We start from the raw sequence: 22,482 nt of genomic DNA on the forward strand, positions 1-22,482 counted from the left end.
AAATACATAATCTTAGTATTGACAAGGTCTTCCTAAGAAAGACACAGACCTGGAAACAATAAAGAAAAGATTGACTGATTAGACTTTTCCACCCTTAAATTTTAAATGTTCTTTGGCAAAAGACATTGTGAGCCAAATTAAAATGAAGGATCTACATGACAGCTGGGGGCCCTCCCTCCCACCTCCTCCCCCCCACCTCCTCCCCCACACTCTTCCAGACAGACACTCCTTCAAGGCTGCTAGGCAGGGTCCAACCCGGGCTTCGTGGCTGCCATGACTCCTGAGAGTGTCGCAACTGTTGGCAGCAAGACTGTGACTTCTCACTGTCCCCAAATGAGGAAATGAAAGGGAAGAAAGAGGAAATGGGATGGAGTGAAAAATGGATGAGAACAACATAGAGGGAGGAAAAAAACACTGAGAAAGATGGAAGAAATGAGCTATTTTTCTGTCCTCTGCCTCTGGACCTCTCCTTTGTGACACCCTAGTCACGGGTTAACTCACTGAGCTGTTACTGTGGAAAGGAGGTTGTAAGAAGTAACATTAACTGAGGGTCATAATGGTGACTTGGGAATTCAACCAACTCCACCTGACCCCACACCCATGCTTGGCTAAATTAAATCTGTGGACCATCCGGTAGGATTCTAAACAAAACTTTCAGGTCTAACATTTCCTCCCAATGCTTAGCATTTCTCTTCCCTAAATTCCCTTTATTGCTACCACCCACCAGAATGGAGAATCGAAATTAGGTTCTTTTACTTAGTAGCTTGCCAAACTATAAACAACTCTCTCCAACTAATCCGTATCTCGTCTAGGGAGAGGGCAATAAAAGTCATGATCTATGTGGTCAAGAGTCTGGTGAGACATTTTTACAGCATTGCAGACGGTTTTCCAAACGTGGCCGCTTTATTCCTTTCTGTAGATCTCAGTTTCTCAGTCCATAATGTGAAAATAATACTACCTGTCTGTTGCCTATTTCTCAGGTGATTTGGTCGGATCATGAAGGCTTATATGTAAAAACATTCTGAATCTTAGAGAAACGGTGGAGAAATCATATGGGAACCTCATATGATGAGAAGGCTAGGCATATTGCAATGTTTGGGGGGAAGTGATTTGGCCCAGAGAACACTTGACTCCATGCAGTATCAAGCTGCTTAAGAAGACTCGAGTCTAAACAGTGCACCATTATTTCAGATACGTCTTGGATAGCACGCTGTTTGGTATAATAAATGGCGACTCTAATTTTTAAGTTTTTTTAATGATTGATTTTTTAAGTTTATTTATTCTGGGGGAGAAAGAGAGAGCACAAGTGAGGGAGGGGCAGAGTGAGAGAGAGGGGGAGCGAGAATCCCAAGCAGGCTCTGCACTGTCAGTGCAGAGCCCAACACGGGGCTCCATCTCACCAACCATGAGATCATGACCTGAGCTCAAATCAAGAGTCAGGTGCCTAACCAACTGAGCCACCCAGGCATCCCTCTAATTTTTCATGAGTGTGTTGTGAAAACATGGTGAAAATGGACAGGGTAATAGTAATTGGATTGGCTGCTGTAGAAAACATTATGGTGGCTCCTCAAAAAGTTAAAAATAGAATTACCATGCGATCCAGCAATTTCCCCTTCTGGGTACATACTCAAAAGAATTGGAAGTAGAGTCTTGAAGAGATATTTGTACACCCATGTTCATAGCTGCATGGGAAGCAACCCAAGTGTCCACCGATGGACGAGTGAGTAAGCAAAATGTAGTATATACACATAATGGAATACTACTCAGCCTTACAAAGGAAAGAAATTCTGGTGCATGCTACAACATGGCTGAAACTTTAGGGCATTGAATGAAATAAGCCAATCACAAGAACACAAATAGTGTCTAATTCCATATATATGAGGTACTAAAATTAGTCAAAATCACAGAGACAGAACGTAGAATGGTGGTTGCCGGGGGCTGGTGGGGGAAGGGTTATAGGGGGTTATTATTTAATGGGCATAGAGTTTCAGTTTTGTAAGATGAAGAGTTCTGGAGATGGATGGTGATGATGGTTGTGTGACAATAGGGATGTACTTAATCCCACTGAACTGTATGCTTAAATGGTTAAGATGGTAACTTTTACGTTATTATATATTTTACCCCAATGAAAAAGTTTTGAAAAAAAATTGGATTAGTGGTTCTTCCATAGATGTCATTCAATGTTGGGTTGGTTTTTTTGTTTTTTGTTTTGTTTGCTTTTATTTACTTCCTCTTACAGGAAATTTCCTCTCTTAAATTGTGGCCAAATAAAATTATTACTTGTGATTTTACAATGTGCCTGACTAAATGAATATACTTTTGATAGTTCTATCATGTTCCTGATTGTTACAAAAAAAATTTTTTTTGGCTTCTAGGATTCCAGTGGAAAGTAGGTATTAAATGGATATAAAGTAGGGGTCATGGCATATATCCTTTAAAACCCATCTCCTCCACAATCTTACATTTACATTTACCCATATCCTTGAACTTGGGACCAATCATAAAAGCCTATATCTCAGGGTTCCGAGAAAAAAAAAAAACCTAGTAATTAACTATGTATTGAACATTATTGGTGTGTATTGGGCTAATGCTTTTCATGTACCATTTCATTCAATCTTCAGCCCTTTAAGACAAGTATTATTATTAGCCTCACTTTACAGATGTAGAAACGGAGTCTTAAAAAAGTAAGTCATTGCCGTAGTCACACGTCTAGGAAATGATGGAGTAAAACTCTGAGCCAAGGACATCTGGGTCCAGAGCTCATGTTTTAGCCACTTGTTGTAGTTTTAATGCATCACAGTGTGGCAGCTGCAGGCCTGCCTGAACTCGTCATAGACTCTGAGTTGCTAGGCTATTCCATAACGGTTGACAAACTACCAGGTGTCAAACTACCAGGTGTAGTATCTGCTCTGAGTCCGAAGCTGGCAGGAAAAGCAATGGTACGTGGAAGAGAAGAAGAAAGATGATGTCAGATGGATTGTGTGTGTCCAGAATATATCCATATATTTTAAAACGTGCAATGCCTAATTTTTAAACAAATTCCACACGCAGAGAAAATACACATGCATTTCTAAGTGGAACATAAGTTAGCTTAATTCATTCCTTCTTCTTGATAAAAATGGTTAGAAGTCGCTTAGAAATGCCTTTTATCATAAAACAGAAATTATCAGCATCCACCTCATTCACCACTTATTGTTTCTTGTTCCTTCGATTCTTATCTACCCCCCTCGCTTTCTTTGCCTTTCTCTTGCACCACTCCTTCATAAGAATTAAAGTAACTCATTCAAATGTCAAGTCAAACGTTCTTCCTTTTGGATGGAGATCACTTCCCTCCCCTCCACGACTGGCTGGGCCTGTTACCTTTGGGTGACAACTTTGCCAGAGATGTTGGAGAAAAGAGGGATGGCATTTCCTCTTAGAAATCCGGCCTGTGTGACCTTTCCCATCTCGCTATGGTTTTATACGGTTGTTCTGTCCCTCCGTAACAGAGGCCTACACAGCTTACCTTCACGCAGTGCTCAGTAGATACCAGGGGAGGAACTTGCTTGCCCACGGTCACTAGTATGTGGCAGATTCAGGATTCAACCCAGGTCTGTCTCACTCCAGAGCCTATGCACTATACTGGCTTTCTAGCCAAGGTCCACCTCAATATGTTGCTCCGAGGTAACTTGCCTTAGCAGTGCAGACAGTCATGGGAGAGACCCTAGGTGTCACCTGCTATAGCTGTTTCTTAGAAGTGGCACCAGACGGTGCTGGCCTTTCTCCTCCCAGGGCGAAGAGGAATAAGGGTGATACGTACAGGCTGGAGGAGACTGATCCCCAAGATTTAGGAGGAAGGATGTGGTCAAGGTACCAGATATATGGTATCTGATCATAGCATTCTAGAGCTGAACTGGGCTTAAAAGATAATCTCCTCAAATTCCTTTATTTGCAGGTAAGGAAGCTGCAGATCTGAGAGACCAAGGGAATTGTCTAAGGACACAGACAGTTAGCTGGATGCCAGCCCATGACCTAATTTTTTTGATTCAGAATAAACTGCTTTTTGCATTCCACTTTCCCTCTGCTTGGGTTTTACTTGTGATTAAGAAGTCACAAAGATCAGAAAATTAAACTGCTTTTAGCACTAGAATTTCATATTATACAGTTCTACTGAAAGTAATTATAATAATAATAATGCAAGCAGACCTCCCAAAGGCAGGGGTTCCAAAATGTTTCTGTCTCTTGCTAAGCACATATATAGAATTCCAAGGCCATCTTTATACCACACAAAATTTCCAAAGAACTGAGCAATTTCCTATAAAAACTCAGTTGTGTACCGATTGCCAAGTTGGAAAACTCAGGGCTTCCCAGCAACTCTCACTTTCCTGGTGCTCTTGGGGATGAAATTCCTCAGCCAACAACCTCTCCTGACTTACCTCCTCCACAGTGGCCATGACCCAGGTCCCACTGGCCCTTCCAGATGTTTCTGCCTCCCCTGATTTCTCTCTCCAGAGCCTATGATCTTGTCTCCAACCCTCACCAGCTGAATAACCTTAGGTGGAAAATTCTTGGGATGGAGGGCCCACATTTCTCTTGCACTGGAAGAAATATTGGACTAGAACTCAGGTGAACTCACTTCAGGTCCTGATTCCAACACTAATCAGTCCTGGTCCTTAGTTTTTTAAATGGACAAAAAACCTTTGCTTACTTACCTTTCAGGGTTGTTCTGAAGATTTTGCAAGTTGGAGAGACACAGGATCCTGGAGCCAAACTGGGCCTACTGAGTCTAACCCCTCATGGCAGAGCTGAGGAAAAAGAGACCCAGAGGTTCTGTGACACCTGGCCCCCCGCCAGGTCTTGGTGAATGGCGAAGTCAGCACGAAGCTTCAGATCCTCCCCAGGTGATCTTCTACAATTCAGTGCCGCCCATGATGACAAATACCAAAGCTTGTTTAAAAGGGTAAGTCATGAGTCTGACAACATATAATTATTTAGTTATTAATTAATACACTGTGTATAGAGTCAGCACTAATCCATTTTTTTTCATGCCTTAAAAGGGCTATAGGTTGTCAGGAATTTCTAAAGGTGGCAAAAATACATCTAAAGACAAATACTTCCCCTTCCAGTAAATACAAGTTTAATTAGAGGTTAAGCTCAGTCTCCTACAGTGGCCATCTCTTGTTGCTTTTTAAAAAATCGTTATCATTGAGATACAATTCACATGCCATAAAATTCACCAATTTAAGGTGTACGCTTCCGTGATTTTTAGTACATTCCCAAGACTGTGTAACCATCACCAGGATCTAATTCCAGAACATTTTCATTGCTCTGCTGCTTTTCAGATGTCAGTCTGGTCGGGTTGAGTGTAGCTTCCCTTGAAGCTTGGCTCTTGGTTTCAGCATATTACATCCAGCCCTGGTGTAGTGATCATCTTGGCTGAGATCAGATATCCCAAGTTCCCTCTCAACTTGGAGAGCTGTGTATCTGCCCGAGGCCTGATTGATTCCCTCTGAGATAGACCAGGAATGAGATAGACATTGAGTCTCAAAATAAGCCTTAGCAATGAGAATCAGAACCTGAAAAGAAAAACTCAGCCATCAGGGCTGAGCTGCGGGATTAACATAGGAGAAGGTTGAAAAGGTTCCCGGAGGCCAAGAGTGAACAGAACTGGAAGGTGGCGAATGTGGTTGGTTTCAAGACTGAGGGTTTAGGTGGTGGAGGGCTCTCCGTGGTGTCCTTTTTCTGGGACCTGCGGCATTTACACATGCTGAATCATTGCCCCTCTGCCCTCCACTCCACTGCGTTAATACCTGATCTAAGCCTGCAGGGTTTCCTGAGCACCCAAGGGCCATCATAGGTGCCTGGACTTCTCCTTCACAGCCCTCCCTCCCTCCCCCCCCCCCCCCACCCACCGGAGGGTACTATGATTACCTGTTTATTCATCTGCATTCCTGAATAGACAGCAGGCTTTGAAACGGAAGAAGCCCTGCCTCTTTTTGTTAGCTACATACCTTGCTCTCGGGATCATCTGGCACCAAGCACCCTAAAGGTCTCTTGAATAAATTATTAATTCGTCCACAAGCCCAAATGTCTTCTTCCAAATCTCTGTGATACTCACACTAAACTCGAGTACCTGGAACATACCCGAGCACCCCACAGTTGTCCAAGGTAGATACACAAAACACTGACAACTTGGATCAATGCTGCCTACCTGTGGTTTGCACTAAGTAGCCCTTGTTCTGGTCCAAAGAACAAAAGAGAGGAAGTCCCTCCTCTGTACTCTACGAGAACCCTTCAAGTATTTGAAATGAGCTGTCACATCCTCTGTATCTTTTATTTTCCAGCTTAAATATATGTGCTTCTTGACGGTTATGCTTAAAATATGGATTCATTACTTACACATCACTCAACAAATATTTATTTATTTATTTATTTATTTGTTTATTTATTTATTTATTTATTTATTTATTTATAAGTAAGCTCTACGCCCAACGTGGGGCTTGAACTCGCAACCCTAAGATCGAGAGTCGCATGCTCCACCAGCTGAGCCAGCCAGGTGTCCCTCAACAAACATTTTTGATCATGTTCTATGTATAAGGCACTGTGCCAGTGGCCCTGGGTACCAGACGGGACATGACACAGACCCTGCCCTAAAGAAGTCTGAAGTCCGTACTGATTGTGCTGTTTATTCCAATTTCTGGGGTTTCTTGAATGGGCCAAGTGTGGTTTCTAGAACTTGACAGTATATTCCCAAGTGGTTTGAGCAGGGCAGAGTTCAGAAGAACTATCACTTCGTGATATGGACCCTATGCTTCCAAGAGCTTTTGATTGTTCATTTTATTTTTAGGAAGTGCTCAGGGTATACTCAGGTGTGTGTGTGTGTGTGTCTGTGTGATAGAAGACATTTGGTTAAAATTTTTGTAAGACTGCTCTTTGTGACTGAACCAAATATGTGATAGTATTTCTGGTGACAAAAGTTCAAGTCAAACACATGCTCATCATAAAACTCAAAAAACAAAACGCAACTCACAGGAATAAGCAGGTTGCAATTTTCCTATCGGACTTAACTCACAAGGATGAACAGATTTTTTTTTAAGGGCATTTCACACTGTCATTAATGGATCTTTATGATGTTTCTGAAAATAATTGGAAGGGACGCATGGACATCTGGCATGTAATTAAGGCTGTTTCTAATTATGGGGGGCTGTTTGTCTTCAAAGCAGAGCGGACACTGGGGTACCCTTGGATGGGCTCTTTTTTAAAGATACTTGCTCAGGATTTGGCAGACTCTAGTCTTTGCCTATTTGAAGAATGTGGGGTGGGCCAGTTCATTTTAGCTTCTGACCTGAGTAACTTTGGACCTGAAATTCCTTCAGGCTTTTGTTGGTGTTGGTGGTGTTGTTGTTGTTTTTCCTATGGGGTTCTGCTTTCAGGCTGAAAATGTGAATTTTTTGGTGATGCTGTTTCCTGGGTACTTTCCATAATCAGGAGACAGAATCACCAGGGGCTAGAAGGTCAACAGAAAAGAAAGTGCTTCTCATCTGTGACAACTGGGATAGATGTGGGAGAACTCTGCATACTTGGGTGGTCAGGAGGCCCAGGAATGAGGCCAGAAAAAGCAGAGTGCATGAGACTCATTCTGTCCTCTACTAAATATAATTGGAAGAAGGGATTGTGCTGAGTATTTAGAAATTAGTGATTTCACTGCTTAATATTTTCAAATAATTTCTCCTGGCCTAGCGTCTCTTCATTTACGCAATATTTATTAGGCATTCAACGTGTGCCAAGAACTGCAGAAATAATTATTATCATAAGTGTTGTCTTAAGGAGAATCTGTACCTTTTTGTTCTCCTTATGGTCCCCAAAGCGCATATTATGCTTCGCTCATCAGCCATGGATACAGTGATTTTGAAGGCAGTTGAGGGCAAGAGATTTTAGAATCCTCCCGAATGATGTTTCTTAGCCTAAGATTTCATTGGCACTGAGGAGAGGTCTGTGGAAATTGTTGCATGGGCCACTGTGAGGGCTCTTGTCATTAGTCCCCAACTTAATTTCCAGAAATCCCTTGTGGAACCCTCTGATACCTGGCAGCAATGAGTGAAAATCAGTGTTCTAGTGAAAAGAAAATTATTTCACTTAAAAAAATTTTAAACTTAACAGACATTTTTTTCTAATTATAATATTCCCACAGAAGAAATCCTTTGTTCTAGATCCTTACCAAAGAAATTTGGAAAACAGAGGTAAGCACAAAGCAGGAAATTAATGATCTATTATTATTCACTGTGCAAAGATAAGTATGGATAAAATGTTGGCAATTACAGAGGTGCCTGGGTGGCTCAGCTGGTTAAGGCTTGGGTCATGACCCCCTGGTTCATGGGTTTGAGCCCCACATTGGGCTCCATGCTGATGGTGCAGAGCCTGCTTGGGATTCTCGCTTGCTCCCCCTCTCTCTGCCCCTCCTCTGCTCCTTCTCTTTCTCAAAATAAATAAACAATCTTTACAAAATGTTGGCGATTACATCTCTTCACTTTTCTAGACACGATTTTCTTTTACAACAGTTCTGTAGCCTGCTTTTTAAGTAATAATATATTGTGAATGTTTCCCCAGGTCATTGCAACTGCTTTTTCTCCTACAATTTAATTGTAACAGCCAGCATGATATTCTTTTGTTATGTATGCACTGTCATTGATTTATCTAATTGCATATTATTGGACTCTCAGGTTGTTTCCACTTTTTCACAAATATAGATAGATAGATATTCTTTATCTCTTAACTCTTTATTCCCATTCATCATATGGTGAATTATAATAATTTCCTTATAATAATCTCCAGAAGTACAGTTTCTGGGTGAAAGGATACACCAAGAATTTAAACCTTTTTGGAATGTACATAAAGGAGCTCTGGTTTCTGAGTAGGGATGTTTTTGTCCCGAGCTCTAACCAACTGCGTGACCTTGAGTTTAATTGCTCCATCTGTAAAATGGGGAACATGGTCACACCCCCACTGTATTTCAAAAAGTGATTCTGCAGAGGAGAATACAGTAAGACTTTTGAAATACAGCATGTGGCAGGCACAACCTGATGCTTGCCTGCTCAGCGTCGTTCTGTGTCATTCCAACAAATCTTGTTTTTTTTTGTCAGGTATTCACCCCTCACCCACCGTAGTCCTTGTTCCTTTAGGGGACGCCTAAATTGTCTGAGTGTAACCTCCTCAACCCTGCCAGCGATAGGTTCAGGAATGGCATGTGAACCAGTGCGGTTTCATGAGATTCAGGGAGAGGTTGGCTGGGGCTTCTGGCAAATTCCCCACTCTTGAGAGAGTCATAGGAAGGAAGAGTCTCTCTCTCTGGACACTGAAATATGCAAACATCAAGCTTGGCCATACTGCTGCAACAGCCATATGACCCCATCCACAGAGCTGTGCATCATGTGGAAGAGGGACTGGAGCCACTGGATCAGTCACCCTGGAAGCTTGTCCCACCTCTGTTATCGAGTGAGACCCACGCCTGGTGGCGTATTCTCTTGGAATCCGTCAACCTGATATAACTCCAGTTCTGACCATCATCAGTTTTACTTTCTCTCTTAGTTACAGGAAATGTTTTTTAGTCTCTTATAGGTTTCCTTCCAGCCTCTTATATCCTCCCTTTCCCAAATATCCAAGAAATTATGCCTCAAGGGAGTATTTGAGCGAAGAGGCTAGTGCTCACGTAAACAATTCAGAAATGACTCACTTAGATCTGCTGAACTGAAACAGCCCAACCCTGGCCTTCCAATTCTGATTCCAATAGAATCAGAAGGTTTTCCACATTGGAAGGAAACTTGGTGTTCACCAAGTCCCGATCCTGCTTTGTAGAGGAGGAAACTGAGCTTCAGAAAGATTTATGGTAATATGCTACAAAGTCCATGCCAGCTGAGCGCTCACCTGGGAGCCATTGTGACTCCTGCCACATTTCAGCAGGGAACTTAAGCCAAAATGGATCATCATTGGCTCTTTCCCCACCATGTATTTCCTGGTAAATCAAAGTATCCCATTTGTAGCAAGAACCCAAGATGTAACATTCCTACCCACCTCATTGGAAGTCCAGTCTTCTTCCAGTTCTCCCTAGTGATTTTTTTTTGTAGAAGTCCCTGGGGAGAGGTCTGGCAAGTAATCCAGACTTCTTCCTGCAGTTCTGTGGAGCATCTGCTCTGCTCTTGGTCTGCACCTCTTGGTACCCTTCTGCCACTTTAACTATTATTTGTCCCCTATTCCTGTATTTTGATTGTCTTCACAGTCCATGCTGCTGCCAAATTCCCCCACATGTCATCTCTGTTCAGCCCATGGGTCATTCGTTGTTCATGCTCCATGTAACCGTCCTGGATGGCCACCTACTCCTGTCCCTCTTCCTCTTCAGTCAATAAGACAACGTTTGTTTTTCCTGGCTGTGGAATCTGAACGGGCTCCCCCATTTGGACTTCACCCTCTTAGCCTGCTGTTCTACAGAAGACATGTGCCCTCCTGGAATGGAATGGGTTTTACCGGGACTGGCTCTGACACAGCACCACTCTGTGTGGGGCCACATCTCCATTGCAGAATGCCGCTCTGCTAGGCTGCTTCTTCACATGTAGTATTTCTCGGAAAACCCACTTCCAAATGATGGGGTAGCACTACAGCAGGAATTCTCAATCTGTCATGAACTTGGGGTGGAGGTTGGGCATCCACAAACACTTTAAAGTTATATTCAAAGTTCTGTGTAAAATAGCCTCTCATGGGACAAAAGCCTCTCATTTTGTATCAGAGTGTCAAAGGGGTCTGTGACACTAAAATGGTTGAGAATCACTGGTCTCTAGAGGCTCTCTAACCCAGCTGGTCTCTAAAGCTGTTTAAGGTCTAAAAGTCTGTGACCCTGGGATTCCATAATACAATACTGGCTTGTAGCAAATTTACCAAACACAAAATCATTTGGCCATTCTCCCAAACTACTTTGTTTCATTCCTAAGTAGGTACAAGAATTTATGCAGGAACTTTTAGCTTTATTTGCACTGGAGATGTTGTATTGTTTTAAGAGAATAACAAAGGATTAGGAGCTGAAGCTTTTATTAGCAAGATATTAGTACCCTATCCATAAAAGATTATTTATTCTAACCTCAAGTACTGTAAATATTGGGAGATCTTCTTTTTCATAGCAGCAAGATCTTGGAAACTATACTGACTGGATGGAGGATGGGGAAAGGGTGGTACTTAGGTCTGGCTTCTTTTCCAGGTACTTCCAGGAGTGGAGTCTGGCGGGGTGGGGAGATGTAGGCAGGCCTTACTCCTCTTCTGCCTGGTTGCCTGTAGTTCCACAACTGACCCCTAGATGGTGTCCTGTTAGCAAGGGGCATGGTAACCATTTACCTGGGAGGTGGTGACTGATCACTGAAACTGTCAGGGGGTCAAATGATAAGTATGTCACTTCAATTAGAAGACAGTATTGGGAAAATGACGCGAAACTTTTCTTATACTACTTATAGTAAAATCTGGAAACATTTAGCATTGGCCCAGTCATTGAAAGTATGATTTAAGTGTGATATTCTGAGGATGCGGTCAAATTTTTCTTTTAATGGTGAAATGCACGTGACATAACATTTACCATCTTGACCATGTCTAAGCACACAGTTCAGTAGTTTGAAGTACATTCACAATGTTGTGCAACCAGTCTCCAGAGCTCTTTTCATCTTGCAGAACCAAAACTCTATACCCGTTAAACAGGTCCCCATTCTCCCCTCCCCCAGCACCCCTCCACAACCACCTTCTGCTTTCTGTATCTATGAATTTAACTACTCTATGCACTTCATATAAGTGGAACCTTACAGTATTAGTCTTTTGTGACTGGCTTCTTTCATTTAGTGTAATGTCCTGAAGAGGAATGTATCAATGTTTACAAAAGTATTATATTTTTTTCCCAATATTTACTTATTTATTTTGAGAGATGGGGCTTGGGGGAGAAGCAGAGAGAGAGAGGGAGAGCTGTCAGCGCAGAGCCCATCACAGGGCTCGAACTCACAAACCATGAGATCATGACCTGAGCCCAAACCAAGAGTCGGATACTTAGCCAACTGAGCCACTCAGGTGTCCCATCAATATTATCTTTTAATTTGTAAAGAAAAATTGGCAATTGTTAAAAAAAAAAAGATGACTTGGCTATTGATTCTTGCAGACAGCTTCACAAGCAAATAAATGCTCTCGTTCAAACCCGTGAAGGTCAAGACCTCACCTGTAATGCCCACCAGGAGGTCTTCTAAGTCTCCACTAAACACGCAGACTTATGAAACTGCCTTGCCACACAGACACCAGTAGACTCAGAAGGAGGCACAGGCCAGAATGCAGGGCACCGACTCTGCTCTTCTGCGGGACCACAAAGCCATCCCCACCAAGGTCTTTGGCCCCCAGGCGATGACTCAGGTGTGAAGAAATGAGACTTATGTCAGAAAGGTGTGGAAGTCACCCTGGATTAGAAGCCCCATACTCCATGGGCATAGCTTCTGTAGTCCCTGTGAGATCTTGCCAGTTACACGAGTCACCCCACTAAGGGACACCCGAAGGTATGGCTTCCAGTCTGTATTTACAGTTGTCCCAGTCTGGATACAGTTTACCGATCAGGGCCATTTTTACTTTCTTTTATCAGGTTTTCAGGTAAGTAGAGTGAGAAAGTTAATCAAAAGGCAAATGTTCATGCCAAAGGGTTTTGCTAATCCTTTATTGTTAGCCCTTCAAATGGTTAAGTTGCAGTTTCTGACAAAGCATCTGGTTAAATAGGAAGGAGTCAGAATGACGAAGTGATATGAAGAACTAAATTACACAGCGAAAGTTGTCATCTCTTACTGACTAGAGTTCTGTTCCCCAACACGCACAGACTGATGGAGCTATAATTAGAACTCCCATGCCTGACAACGTGCCATCACATATCACATTCTTTCCTAAGAGAAGGAAGGGAGAGCATGTGGAAAGGGAAGACGGGGGCTGATCTATGAAGAAAGCAGTGGAGTGAGAAAAGGGAAGGCGTTTTTTCCTGGCAGTGGCTGCCCCACTGGCAGCAGATTAGCCGCCCTTAGAGATGCTGAGATGGGTCCAGATGGGGAAAAAGGGGAATTGGGGCAGAAATTTGTGAACACTCTGATCTTGCTAAAGAGGAGTCTCTTTCTGTCTTCAAAAGAGGAGAGTGATTCACTGTCATCATTTTGCAGGAGCTTTGAATTGCAAACAGAAAAACTATGGACCCCCTAAGAGGTAGTGGGTGTGGGCTGGGATCTGCCCCCCCCCCATCCCTACTCCCCAGTAAGGTCAGCATTTGTAGTCAAAATGGACTAGATACATCGTCCCTATAGCTTTTCATTTTTGTTGAGAAGAAAGGAGTCCCTCTCTATATGTTACCTATTTAATACACATGAAGACATTTCTGGATCTTCATTTATGATAAGGAGGGTATGATGGGAGAAACTTGAAAGATGGATGCAAAGCCAATATCACACCAGGACAAGTAGAAGATGAGTTTCTCAAGAAGCAGCCAGTCCATGAGTGTGTGAAGAGCCAGGTTGAGGGATGGAAAAGGAAAATTTGGCCTGACCCAAAGAAGTTCCTATGTAAACAGTGAGGACAGGAGAGATATCCTGTTGGACTGAACTCAAGACTACGGTCTGGAAAAAGCCAACAAAAGGACCTCCTTTCTCTGACTGAAGCAAGAACTCTAGTCCCTACTGGGTAAGAGTTAGGAAAAAGATATTTTTCTTTGTGCCAGGAAGGGCTTGAACAGGGGAGCCATCTGCCACAGCTGAGCAAGGTCAAACATCTTGTACGGACCAGAATGGAGTTCCTGTTCAGGGCACCCTCACACACAAGCAAAGCCCTAGGAAGACAGGAGTTTTCTTGTAACCCCAGTCCCTGGAAATACTTAGCATTGAGTAAGCTCTTCAATATGGCTGAACAAATATGGCCTGTTGGGAATGCTGCTTGATGCTTCACTATTGAACAACCAATTCTCCCCAACTTTCCTAGGGCATTCTTAATTTCTGACTCATGGCCGACCAGTGAACCCTGACAGGAGAATGTACTTGCTCTAGGGATGTGAAGAGCTGCGGAGAGTCATTATCAATGAGATGGACCTACGGGTCTCAGGAAATGACAACAGGGGTGGCATTTGGGAAGAGCAGGAATCTCTTTTGCATGTACGCACACACACACGCAACCTCCAAGGTCCTCTCTTAGGACCCAGTTGTATCTGTGTGTGTGTGTGTGTGTGTGTGTGTGTGTGTGTGTGTGTGTTGTTTTGTTTTTTAGCTTGGTGACATCTGGCAGTGTTTAGTCCCTCCTCCAAGCTAATGGATAAAAAACTAAGGTGACTCGGTGTCACTAAATCATCACCAGCTGTGTCTAGCTTTTCAAATCTGCTATTAATATCAGAGCCAAATGTTACTTATTAACCAAACACTGCTTGTTAATCATTTACAGGTATGTGATGGTGGTAGAGTTAAACCCCCAAAGACAATGCCCTGGCTGCTAAGGATTTATGGGCTTTGACAAGAGAACAATAGGATGGGAGAAGGGCCAATGGGGCACAAAAGGAAGAGGGCACAGGAGAATATGAACCTTCACCTAATACCTTGCTCGGTTTTTTTTTTTTTTAATTTTTTTTTTCAACGTTTTTTATTTATTTTGGGGACAGACAGAGACAGAGCATGAACGGGGGAGGGGCAGAGAGAGAGGGAGACACAGAATCGGAAACAGGCTCCAGGCTCTGAGCCATCAGCCCAGAGCCCGACGCGGGGCTCAAACTCACGGACCGCGAGATCGTGACCTGGCTGAAGTCGGACGCTTAACCGACTGCGCCACCCAGGCGCCCCACCTTGTTCGGTTTAAACTGCCTTTTAAGATGCTTAGAAGAGGCGGCACTAGCCTGTGAGGACGGGAAGCAGTCACTGTCAGAAGAAATCCAGAACGTGTGAAAGTGAGGATGGGAACATAAGGCTGGAACATCAGGCAGTTCGTCTCTTTCCTCCTTCAGCTGAGCCAACAGCCTGTGGGTGCTCGTCTGGCAGAGTCTCCCTCAGATCCCTGGAGCTCGGCTATTTGAGGGTTCTGCTCCCTGGAGGTGTTTTCTCTAATCCTACAGAATGCAGCACCACCTGTGAGCCCTCCTGCTAAAGGGCATAGGAGCAAACTTGCAGGCCAGCGAAACGTGGTCCTCTCCTCTTCCTCCTTCCCCCATCCCATAGTGTGACGGTGGAGACCAAAGGCAGGGTCCCTGGTGGCCCCACGACCGTTCAACTAGGAATGGCCACCTGCCAGGAACCCTTGGTAGAAGGCTGGGGGTTCAGTTCTAGGAGATCATCTTTCCAGAAGTGTGGTCTGAGGTTACGTGGGGTTTGAGAGCTCACCAGAGACAAAAAGGATTGTGGTCGAGATGGAAGGGAGTAGCCCAGAGCTTTGGGACACCCGTGTGCGTGCCTTGCACACATGTGCATGCCCACACCCCACATATTATACTGTGTGTGCATGTGAATGTATGTTTGGGAAGTGTTCACAATCACGGAATCTCCCCAAACTATACTCGTGCTCTCTTTCTCGGGTGACAGTAAAAACATGATCATTGGAGGAAAAAAGATCCAAAAACCCAGAAAAGCACAGAGAAGAAAACAATCCCGTCACCAAGAGAAACATTTAAACATTTTGTATCTGGCACTCTCGTCTTTTCACGTGGCAGATGGAGAGTTCTTCATTTAGTTTTCCGAAATTGGGATCTTACTCAACGTACTGGTTTGTTTATGTTAACGATGTACTATTAAACCATTTTAAGTTAAGGGTGTATTGTGAATGTTCCCCCATGTTCCCATAATTTATTTTTTTAAGTGTTTATTTATTTATTTTGAGAGAGAGAGAGAGCACGCGAGTAGGGAAGAGACAGAGAGAGAGAGGGAGAGAGAAAATCCCAAGTGGGCTCCATGCTCAGTGCAGAGCCCAAGATCAGGTTCAGTCTCATGGCTGTGAGATCACGACCTGAGCGGAAAACAAGAATTAGACATTTAACCAACTGAGTCCCCCAGGTGCCCCATCCCATGATATGTTCAATGCTGGTCTAGTAGTCCACGCTTGGATGCACCCAGCCAGATACTTTAACTACAATCGGGATGAGCACATTTACTCATAACCTTGGCTCAGGGCATAAGTAAATATGATTAGTTTTGCGCTTGGCTCTATGACCCCCAAAGTCCCATGACACCAGCATTTCACTGGCAGCTGTGTTCTCTTTCTTGTGTGTGTATCTGAGGAGAGAGACCTTTTTCTTCCCTCCTGTGACCAGATGGGATTTTTCTCTCTCTCTGCTCACTTGTTGTCTATTGTTTTCCATGAATCCCCATGTCTGTGTGTTAGCATTTCTGACTGGCTGGGGATAGCGGGGTGGGGAGCACTTTGGGAAACACAAACCTCTGATTCTTGAATGCCTGCAGGCTGACCGACAGGGTCTAACAAGCAGCACTCACCCTTCTAGAGCTGGACCAGGACAGTAGGCCTGTGGTGTGGGTGGGGAGCCTTAACCGCTCCTCCTCCTCCTCTCTGCTACCATTTAAAACCATCTGGAGGCAGGGAGGAAATTCGTTCAGCCCTTCAACTTGTGTGACCACACACATTCTTTTAAGAGATATTTACTAGCTTCGCAGGAAAACAAAATTCGCCACAAAAAAATTTTGAAGAAAATATTCTCCATTTTCTCCGCTTTCCCCTTGTATGACTCTCCACACAAGAAGTATTTGTAGCCTCTCTTCAAGCGTGCTTCAGATTTTCACTTCGGCTTTGGTTTTCCCTCACAACTTCCTCTTGCTACTGTGAAATGTGGTTGGCTCAAGTGACTTTTCCTTTCTTTCCCATCTTTGCAAGATTATCCACGGGCCGTGTCTCCGGAGGCGAAGTAAGAAGACCTTCACAGGGTTATTCTCCTGACCCTACTCAGTCCCTCCCTGGAAGAGGGGGTCTGCCTCTGGACAAGCAGGAAGGCCCAGGCTCCTGACAGGACCACTAAGGACTGTACATAAACTGGGCAGAAAAGCACAGGACCTTTTCTTTTTCAGAATTATACCCTGTTTCTTCTTCTTATTTTTTCTCTGTGTCAGTGACCCAAGAATAAAACTAAGGAGAAAGGGAAAATGTGATTGGTCAGGCCTAGGGAAGGTGAGGAAAGGCAGGCTAGAGCCACAGATAATAATGAATAACTAAACATCACGGGGGCAGCTGGGTGGTTCAGTCGGTTAAGCATCTGACTTCGACTCAGGTCATGATCTCACAGTTCGTGAGTTCGAGCCTTGCATCAGGCTTGTTGTGTCAGCACAGAGCCCGCTTTGGATCCTCTGTCACCCTCTCTCTCTGCCCCTCTCCCACTCGCGCTCTCTCTCTCTCAAAATAAATAAACTTAAAAATAAGAACGCAGTTGATAGTTTCACAGTTTAAAGATCAATTCCATATCCGTCATCTCATTAGCTCCTCACAATAGTCCGAAGAGGAATACACCACAGACATTACCGTTATCTCCACAACTATAGACTTAGAATTGCAGGTCTCTAATGGATGCTATGGTGTCCTACCCAGATGTTACCTCAGGACAGAGAAACTCATCCCCCTAACTGTAGGAGTGTCCACTGCTGAGTCCCCTCCCCCACCCCCCCCACCCCCACTGGGAACTGCTCTCCATTGAAGAGCTCTGCCTCAACCGACGTTTCACTCCTTCTCTGGGCCCTTGCTTTGATTCCAGACATGTGGAAAGGGCCATCCAGCTCCTGTACACCCTGTAGGATCAGCTGAAATGCTGTAGCAAGTGCATCAGAGTTCAACAAATAGGGTTTTTACTCTATGTGCCTCTTTGAAAACCACAATTTTTTTCTCAGTATCTCATATCTTGGCTCTCCATCCATATCATCCCTACGAGTGTAGACATATAGTCTTCAACAGCTGCAAAACATCCCATGGATATCTCATAATTCACTTATCCCATTCCTTATTGTTGAATATTTAGGTACTTTCCAACTATTTTCTATCAATTATACTTTGTTGAACATCTTTGTATATACATCTTCATAAATTTGTCCAACTATCTTTAGGATGAATTCCTAGAGGCTGATTGATGGGTCAAAAGATACTGCTCTCCATAAGAGTGCTAACAATTTCTATTCCCACCACAAGTACTGGGAAAATCCCCAAATCTGTCTGTCTCCATTCAGATTCGTGACGATAAAACTCAAATGGACCCTCAGCACTGCAATCCTACCACACATTCCTCCATAGTTTGCTTTCCTACTTTTCAAGATAATCCTTTAAATTGGTTTCATTTCTTCTTAACCCTACTGCATCCCTTCCCCTCCCACATGCCCAGCTGATATCCTGGTTTTCATACCTGTCCCCCCCCCCCCGCAAAAAAATTGAAGGCATAGAGGGCAACACTCTTACCTGTCCACCCTCAAATCAATACACCCCCAACCCTGCCACGTGCACTATGTACCAGAACCCCATTGTCTCTGCCTTCCTCTTTCACTGTATCAGTGTCCACGTGGCTAGCCATGGTTAACACCTCACTGGAACCACATTTGTCCAACTGCTCAAGGACTTCTGTCCTGCGATATCCCCTTTCCTTCTTACATCATCATCACCATCCACCATCATCATCATCATCATCATCCTCATCTTCTCTGTCTTCTCTCCCCTGGATGATTGCCAGTGGTATAAAATGAACTCTCTCATCCCCCATCTCAAAATACAGACAAATCAAAAATCAAAAATAACAAAATAAGACAAAACTCCTTTCATGGTCCCTCTAGCCTTCACCCCATTTCTCTTCGGTTCCCTTCCCAGCAAAACCTCTGGAACAAGTTGTCTACACTCTTTGCCACGAATTCCTCACTGTCCATCCACTCTCCACACTCTCCCAGTGAGCCCTGCCACTCACCCCACCTGTTCTTATCCAACTGATTCCTTTTATGTTGCCACATCTAAGGGACACATTTTGGTCCTTGTCTTGACTGATTCCCAGTGGCAGAGGCAGTGTCTAGAGCGAACCACTCTCCTGAAAAACCCAACCACCCCAACTTCTAGGATAATACACTCCGCTGGTTCCTCTTCTAACTTGCACATTTCTCCTGCTTAGATTGTTTTGCTGGCATCTCCCCCTCCACATGAACTCTGAAGATTGGAGCACCTCAGGGCTCAGTCCTTGGCCCTGGAGACCCTTCCTCTTGTATCCCCACCCCCTTCTCTGTCTCAATAATCATCACATAAAATCAATACCAAAAATTGACAAAGACAGCTCAAAAAGAAATAAATACAGATCAATGGCATATCATATATTCACTCATTCAATACATATTTATTGAACACCTACTTTGTGCTGAGCATTGAGGGAAGACTATGGTGAAAGAGACAGGAAGTCTCTGTTCCAAAGTTACATACCATAACGTGCAAAATCTCACACTCAAAGCAGAAGTGATCCTTATATGGTATAATTGCATGTGAAGGCTTTTTTTTTTTTTTTAATATTTGGCTTTATTAAAGGGTTTGTTTTTTTTTTTTTTTTGTCCTTTTTTTTTTTTCTTTTAAGGAAAAGGGAAAACCAGGTTTGTACCTCTGAAAAAAATGTTGGCATAGTTTCTAAACAAACACTCTAAAGATTCTCTAATCTTCTTAGAGTCAGAAGTGAACTATTTCCTTACTTAAGTACAATTAGAAATGGCTTATTTTCTCGATTTTAAATGAGTTTCTGAAACATATCACATGACACCAAGGATGAGTGGAAATTAGAAGCTGTTGCTGCTCTTTCTAGGTCATGAATCATAGCTTTTTCTCTACAATTTGCTGCAACTAATGTCTGAAATCTAAGGCCCCCATCCTGAATTAAATTATAATTCAGAGTTAAGAGGACATTACCCAAATCAGCACTGTAGGGGTTTATTTACATCATGCATGTAGTGATAAATTGGGAAATCCTTGTGTATTTAAGATCTTCCTCTCTGATCATTCAGATATCCCATAATACTGCCTTTAGGATAAAAATAAGGTGGGGCAGGGGTTGGCCTGGATTTGTTTTCAGACATCTTAACCAACATTTGGACCAAATACATAGAAAGCATAATACATTTATATATGCATCAATTATTATATTCCCTAAATAGCCATAGTGATGAAAGTCTCTGCATGTACACACACTTAGTCTACTAGCTTTCTGGCTTTATCTTTCCGTCCTCTTCAGACTTTGTGGTGTCCACTGTGTGGATATCTTGACTCATGAATTTTTTAGACTAATTATCCCAGCAGATTTAAGCCTGTTGGACACTGGGGCACTGGTTGGTGCTGTTGTGACTGTTAATGGGCATATACTGGGTAAGATTTTTCCTTTCGTCTTGTTTTATGTCCCAAGAGTTTGGCTAGGGGGTCAAGGGTCAAGGAGAGGGTACCCCAAGATGGGCCACTTTGGCAGTAAGACTATTTTGAGCTGAAAGTAATCAAGATCCTGTGAACTCCAGAGAAACGTTTTGCCCTTCCCTTAACTACATGGAAGAATCTAAATTAGAGGAGGTCTTTCCCAGAATAATGGTTATTACCAGAGTTAACGTTTATTTGAGTGACCCATCTGTATACCAGGGCAAAAATCTAACTGCCAAACATCTGCTTTTTTTTTCTTACTGCCCTGTCAATGGCATTTTTTCCCTTTGAAGTCCCAGATCCCTATTCCATTCCCCCGAGTTCAGGATGACATATATACCTCCTTTTGCCTGACTGTTTTTGGAATTTCTGTGACTACGTGGATTCCCCATTTGTACACTATTAAATTTGATTTTCTCCCTTTAATCTGTCTCATGTCGATTTGATTCTTAGTCCAGCTAGAAGGGCCTTTGAGGGGACAGGAATTCTGGCTCCTCGACAGTTGGCATAGTCAAAAGGATGTTTTAAGTCACTGGACACCAGTCGCTCTGACGCTGCTGGAGCTCAAATCTCCTGGGACATCTGACACACAGCTGGCAGAAGGTAAGATTTCTTACCACGTCAGCCTGCCGGAATCTCTATCTGCGGAGTCTGATGAAGTGAGAATGACAAGATGAGAGTCCTTTTTCTCTCTTTGTAACTTTAGATTAACAGGAGAAAATGTTTGCAAAACTAGTTCCTTGGGCTAAGTGACTCTTTGGTTAAAGTTGACAGAATACTCTTTGGTTGCTGATCCATTCCCTCCCAGACATGGTCTTTGTTTTCCTGTCCCTGTGTCTTTTACATTATTTGTCATACGAACTTTGCTGTGAGACATCTCAGCCAAAGCCACAAAGCCACAAAACAGCGGGCAGGGGCCGAGCATGGAAACACTGTTAGAGCAATCACCACCTGAAGAAGACTCCTGTGTTAGGATAAGTTGACCCTGGAACAGGTTAGCTTAACAAACATTTGGACTAAATACGTAGAAAAAATAATACGCTTATACATGTATAAATTATTTTATTCCCTAAATAGCCACAGTGCTGAACCTCAAGAAAACTTCCATGCAGTGAGGTACACTGTGAAATGTCACAAAACCCCCAACCCTGTGGCACATCCCTCCTAAGTAAGTATTAGTTTGGCTCCAGGGCTCAGAAAAAAACTGTTAATGGGCACATACTGGATAAGATTTTTCCTTTCGTCTTGTTTTATGTCCCAAAAGTTTGGCTTTGTGGCCAGTGAGAACATTCTCTTTGGTCTTCGCCATCCAGAGAATGGTGGAGGGGCACCTTGGCGGCCTGTCAAATAGACTGGGGATCTAAGTCTCTCTCCCTCTCTCTCTTTGTCCAGCCGTTCCAGCTCTCAGGGGACTTTGTCATGAGCAGCCCCAGCCTGTAGGAACCTTTGTCACCTCACCCTTCATTGCTTGTTCTTGCTGGAAAGCCCAATTCCAGTAGCGCCTGGAATCATCAGTGTCACAGATGAGCAGGTCGATGGCTGGAGGCATCCCACGACTTTGTGGGAGACTGGAGACACTGTTATTACTACACCATCCTTCCCGCCTACGCGACGAAAGCTTTTGCTTTCCTAGACTAATTGCAGGAGTAAACTTTTTGAATCATGGGGGCTGCACCATCTATGCCCTCTGCAGACACTTCCTGCATCTTCGGTGAAGCCATTAGAAGGCTTATTGGTTTGAGTAACTTTTAATAGATCCTACTCATCAATGGCCAGACAATGGATCCTTTAAATTGGCTAGATTTAAATTATATATATACCTATATGTGTATGTGTGTGTATGTGTGTGTGTGTGTGTGTATATAAATATATATATATAAATATATATATATATTAATATATATATATATATATAAAATGAAGGTCTCTCAATTGTCTTATTAGTACAATAACCAGTCTGAAGGACTCCTTTGACAAAATAAAAAAGTAGAAATTAGAATAAGACTTAAAAATAAATGTCCATATCCAACATATATTTCTCTTCTTAAAATCCAGGTTCATCTGCCTATTTTAATTTCCCTGTCCCTA

At 43.2% G+C, this 22,482-nt stretch overlaps 1 protein-coding gene across 1 annotated transcript in view; it reads right to left on the reverse strand.

Annotated features, from left to right (window-relative positions):
* Nucleotides 1-21,943, reverse strand: part of LOC115511280 (NADH-quinone oxidoreductase subunit I-like) — an 83,392-nt gene extending 61,449 nt beyond the window's left edge. The window contains 3 exon segments of the mRNA XM_030311815.1: nucleotides 14,840-14,890; nucleotides 17,661-17,791; nucleotides 21,853-21,943. Of these exon segments, the coding sequence (XP_030167675.1) occupies nucleotides 14,840-14,890; nucleotides 17,661-17,791; nucleotides 21,853-21,943 (273 nt within the window).
* Between the last annotated feature and the right edge of the window lie 539 nt (nucleotides 21,944-22,482).

Source organism: Lynx canadensis, chromosome A3 (genome assembly GCF_007474595.2).
Source record: "Lynx canadensis isolate LIC74 chromosome A3, mLynCan4.pri.v2, whole genome shotgun sequence".
Lineage (NCBI taxonomy): Eukaryota > Metazoa > Chordata > Mammalia > Carnivora > Felidae > Lynx > Lynx canadensis.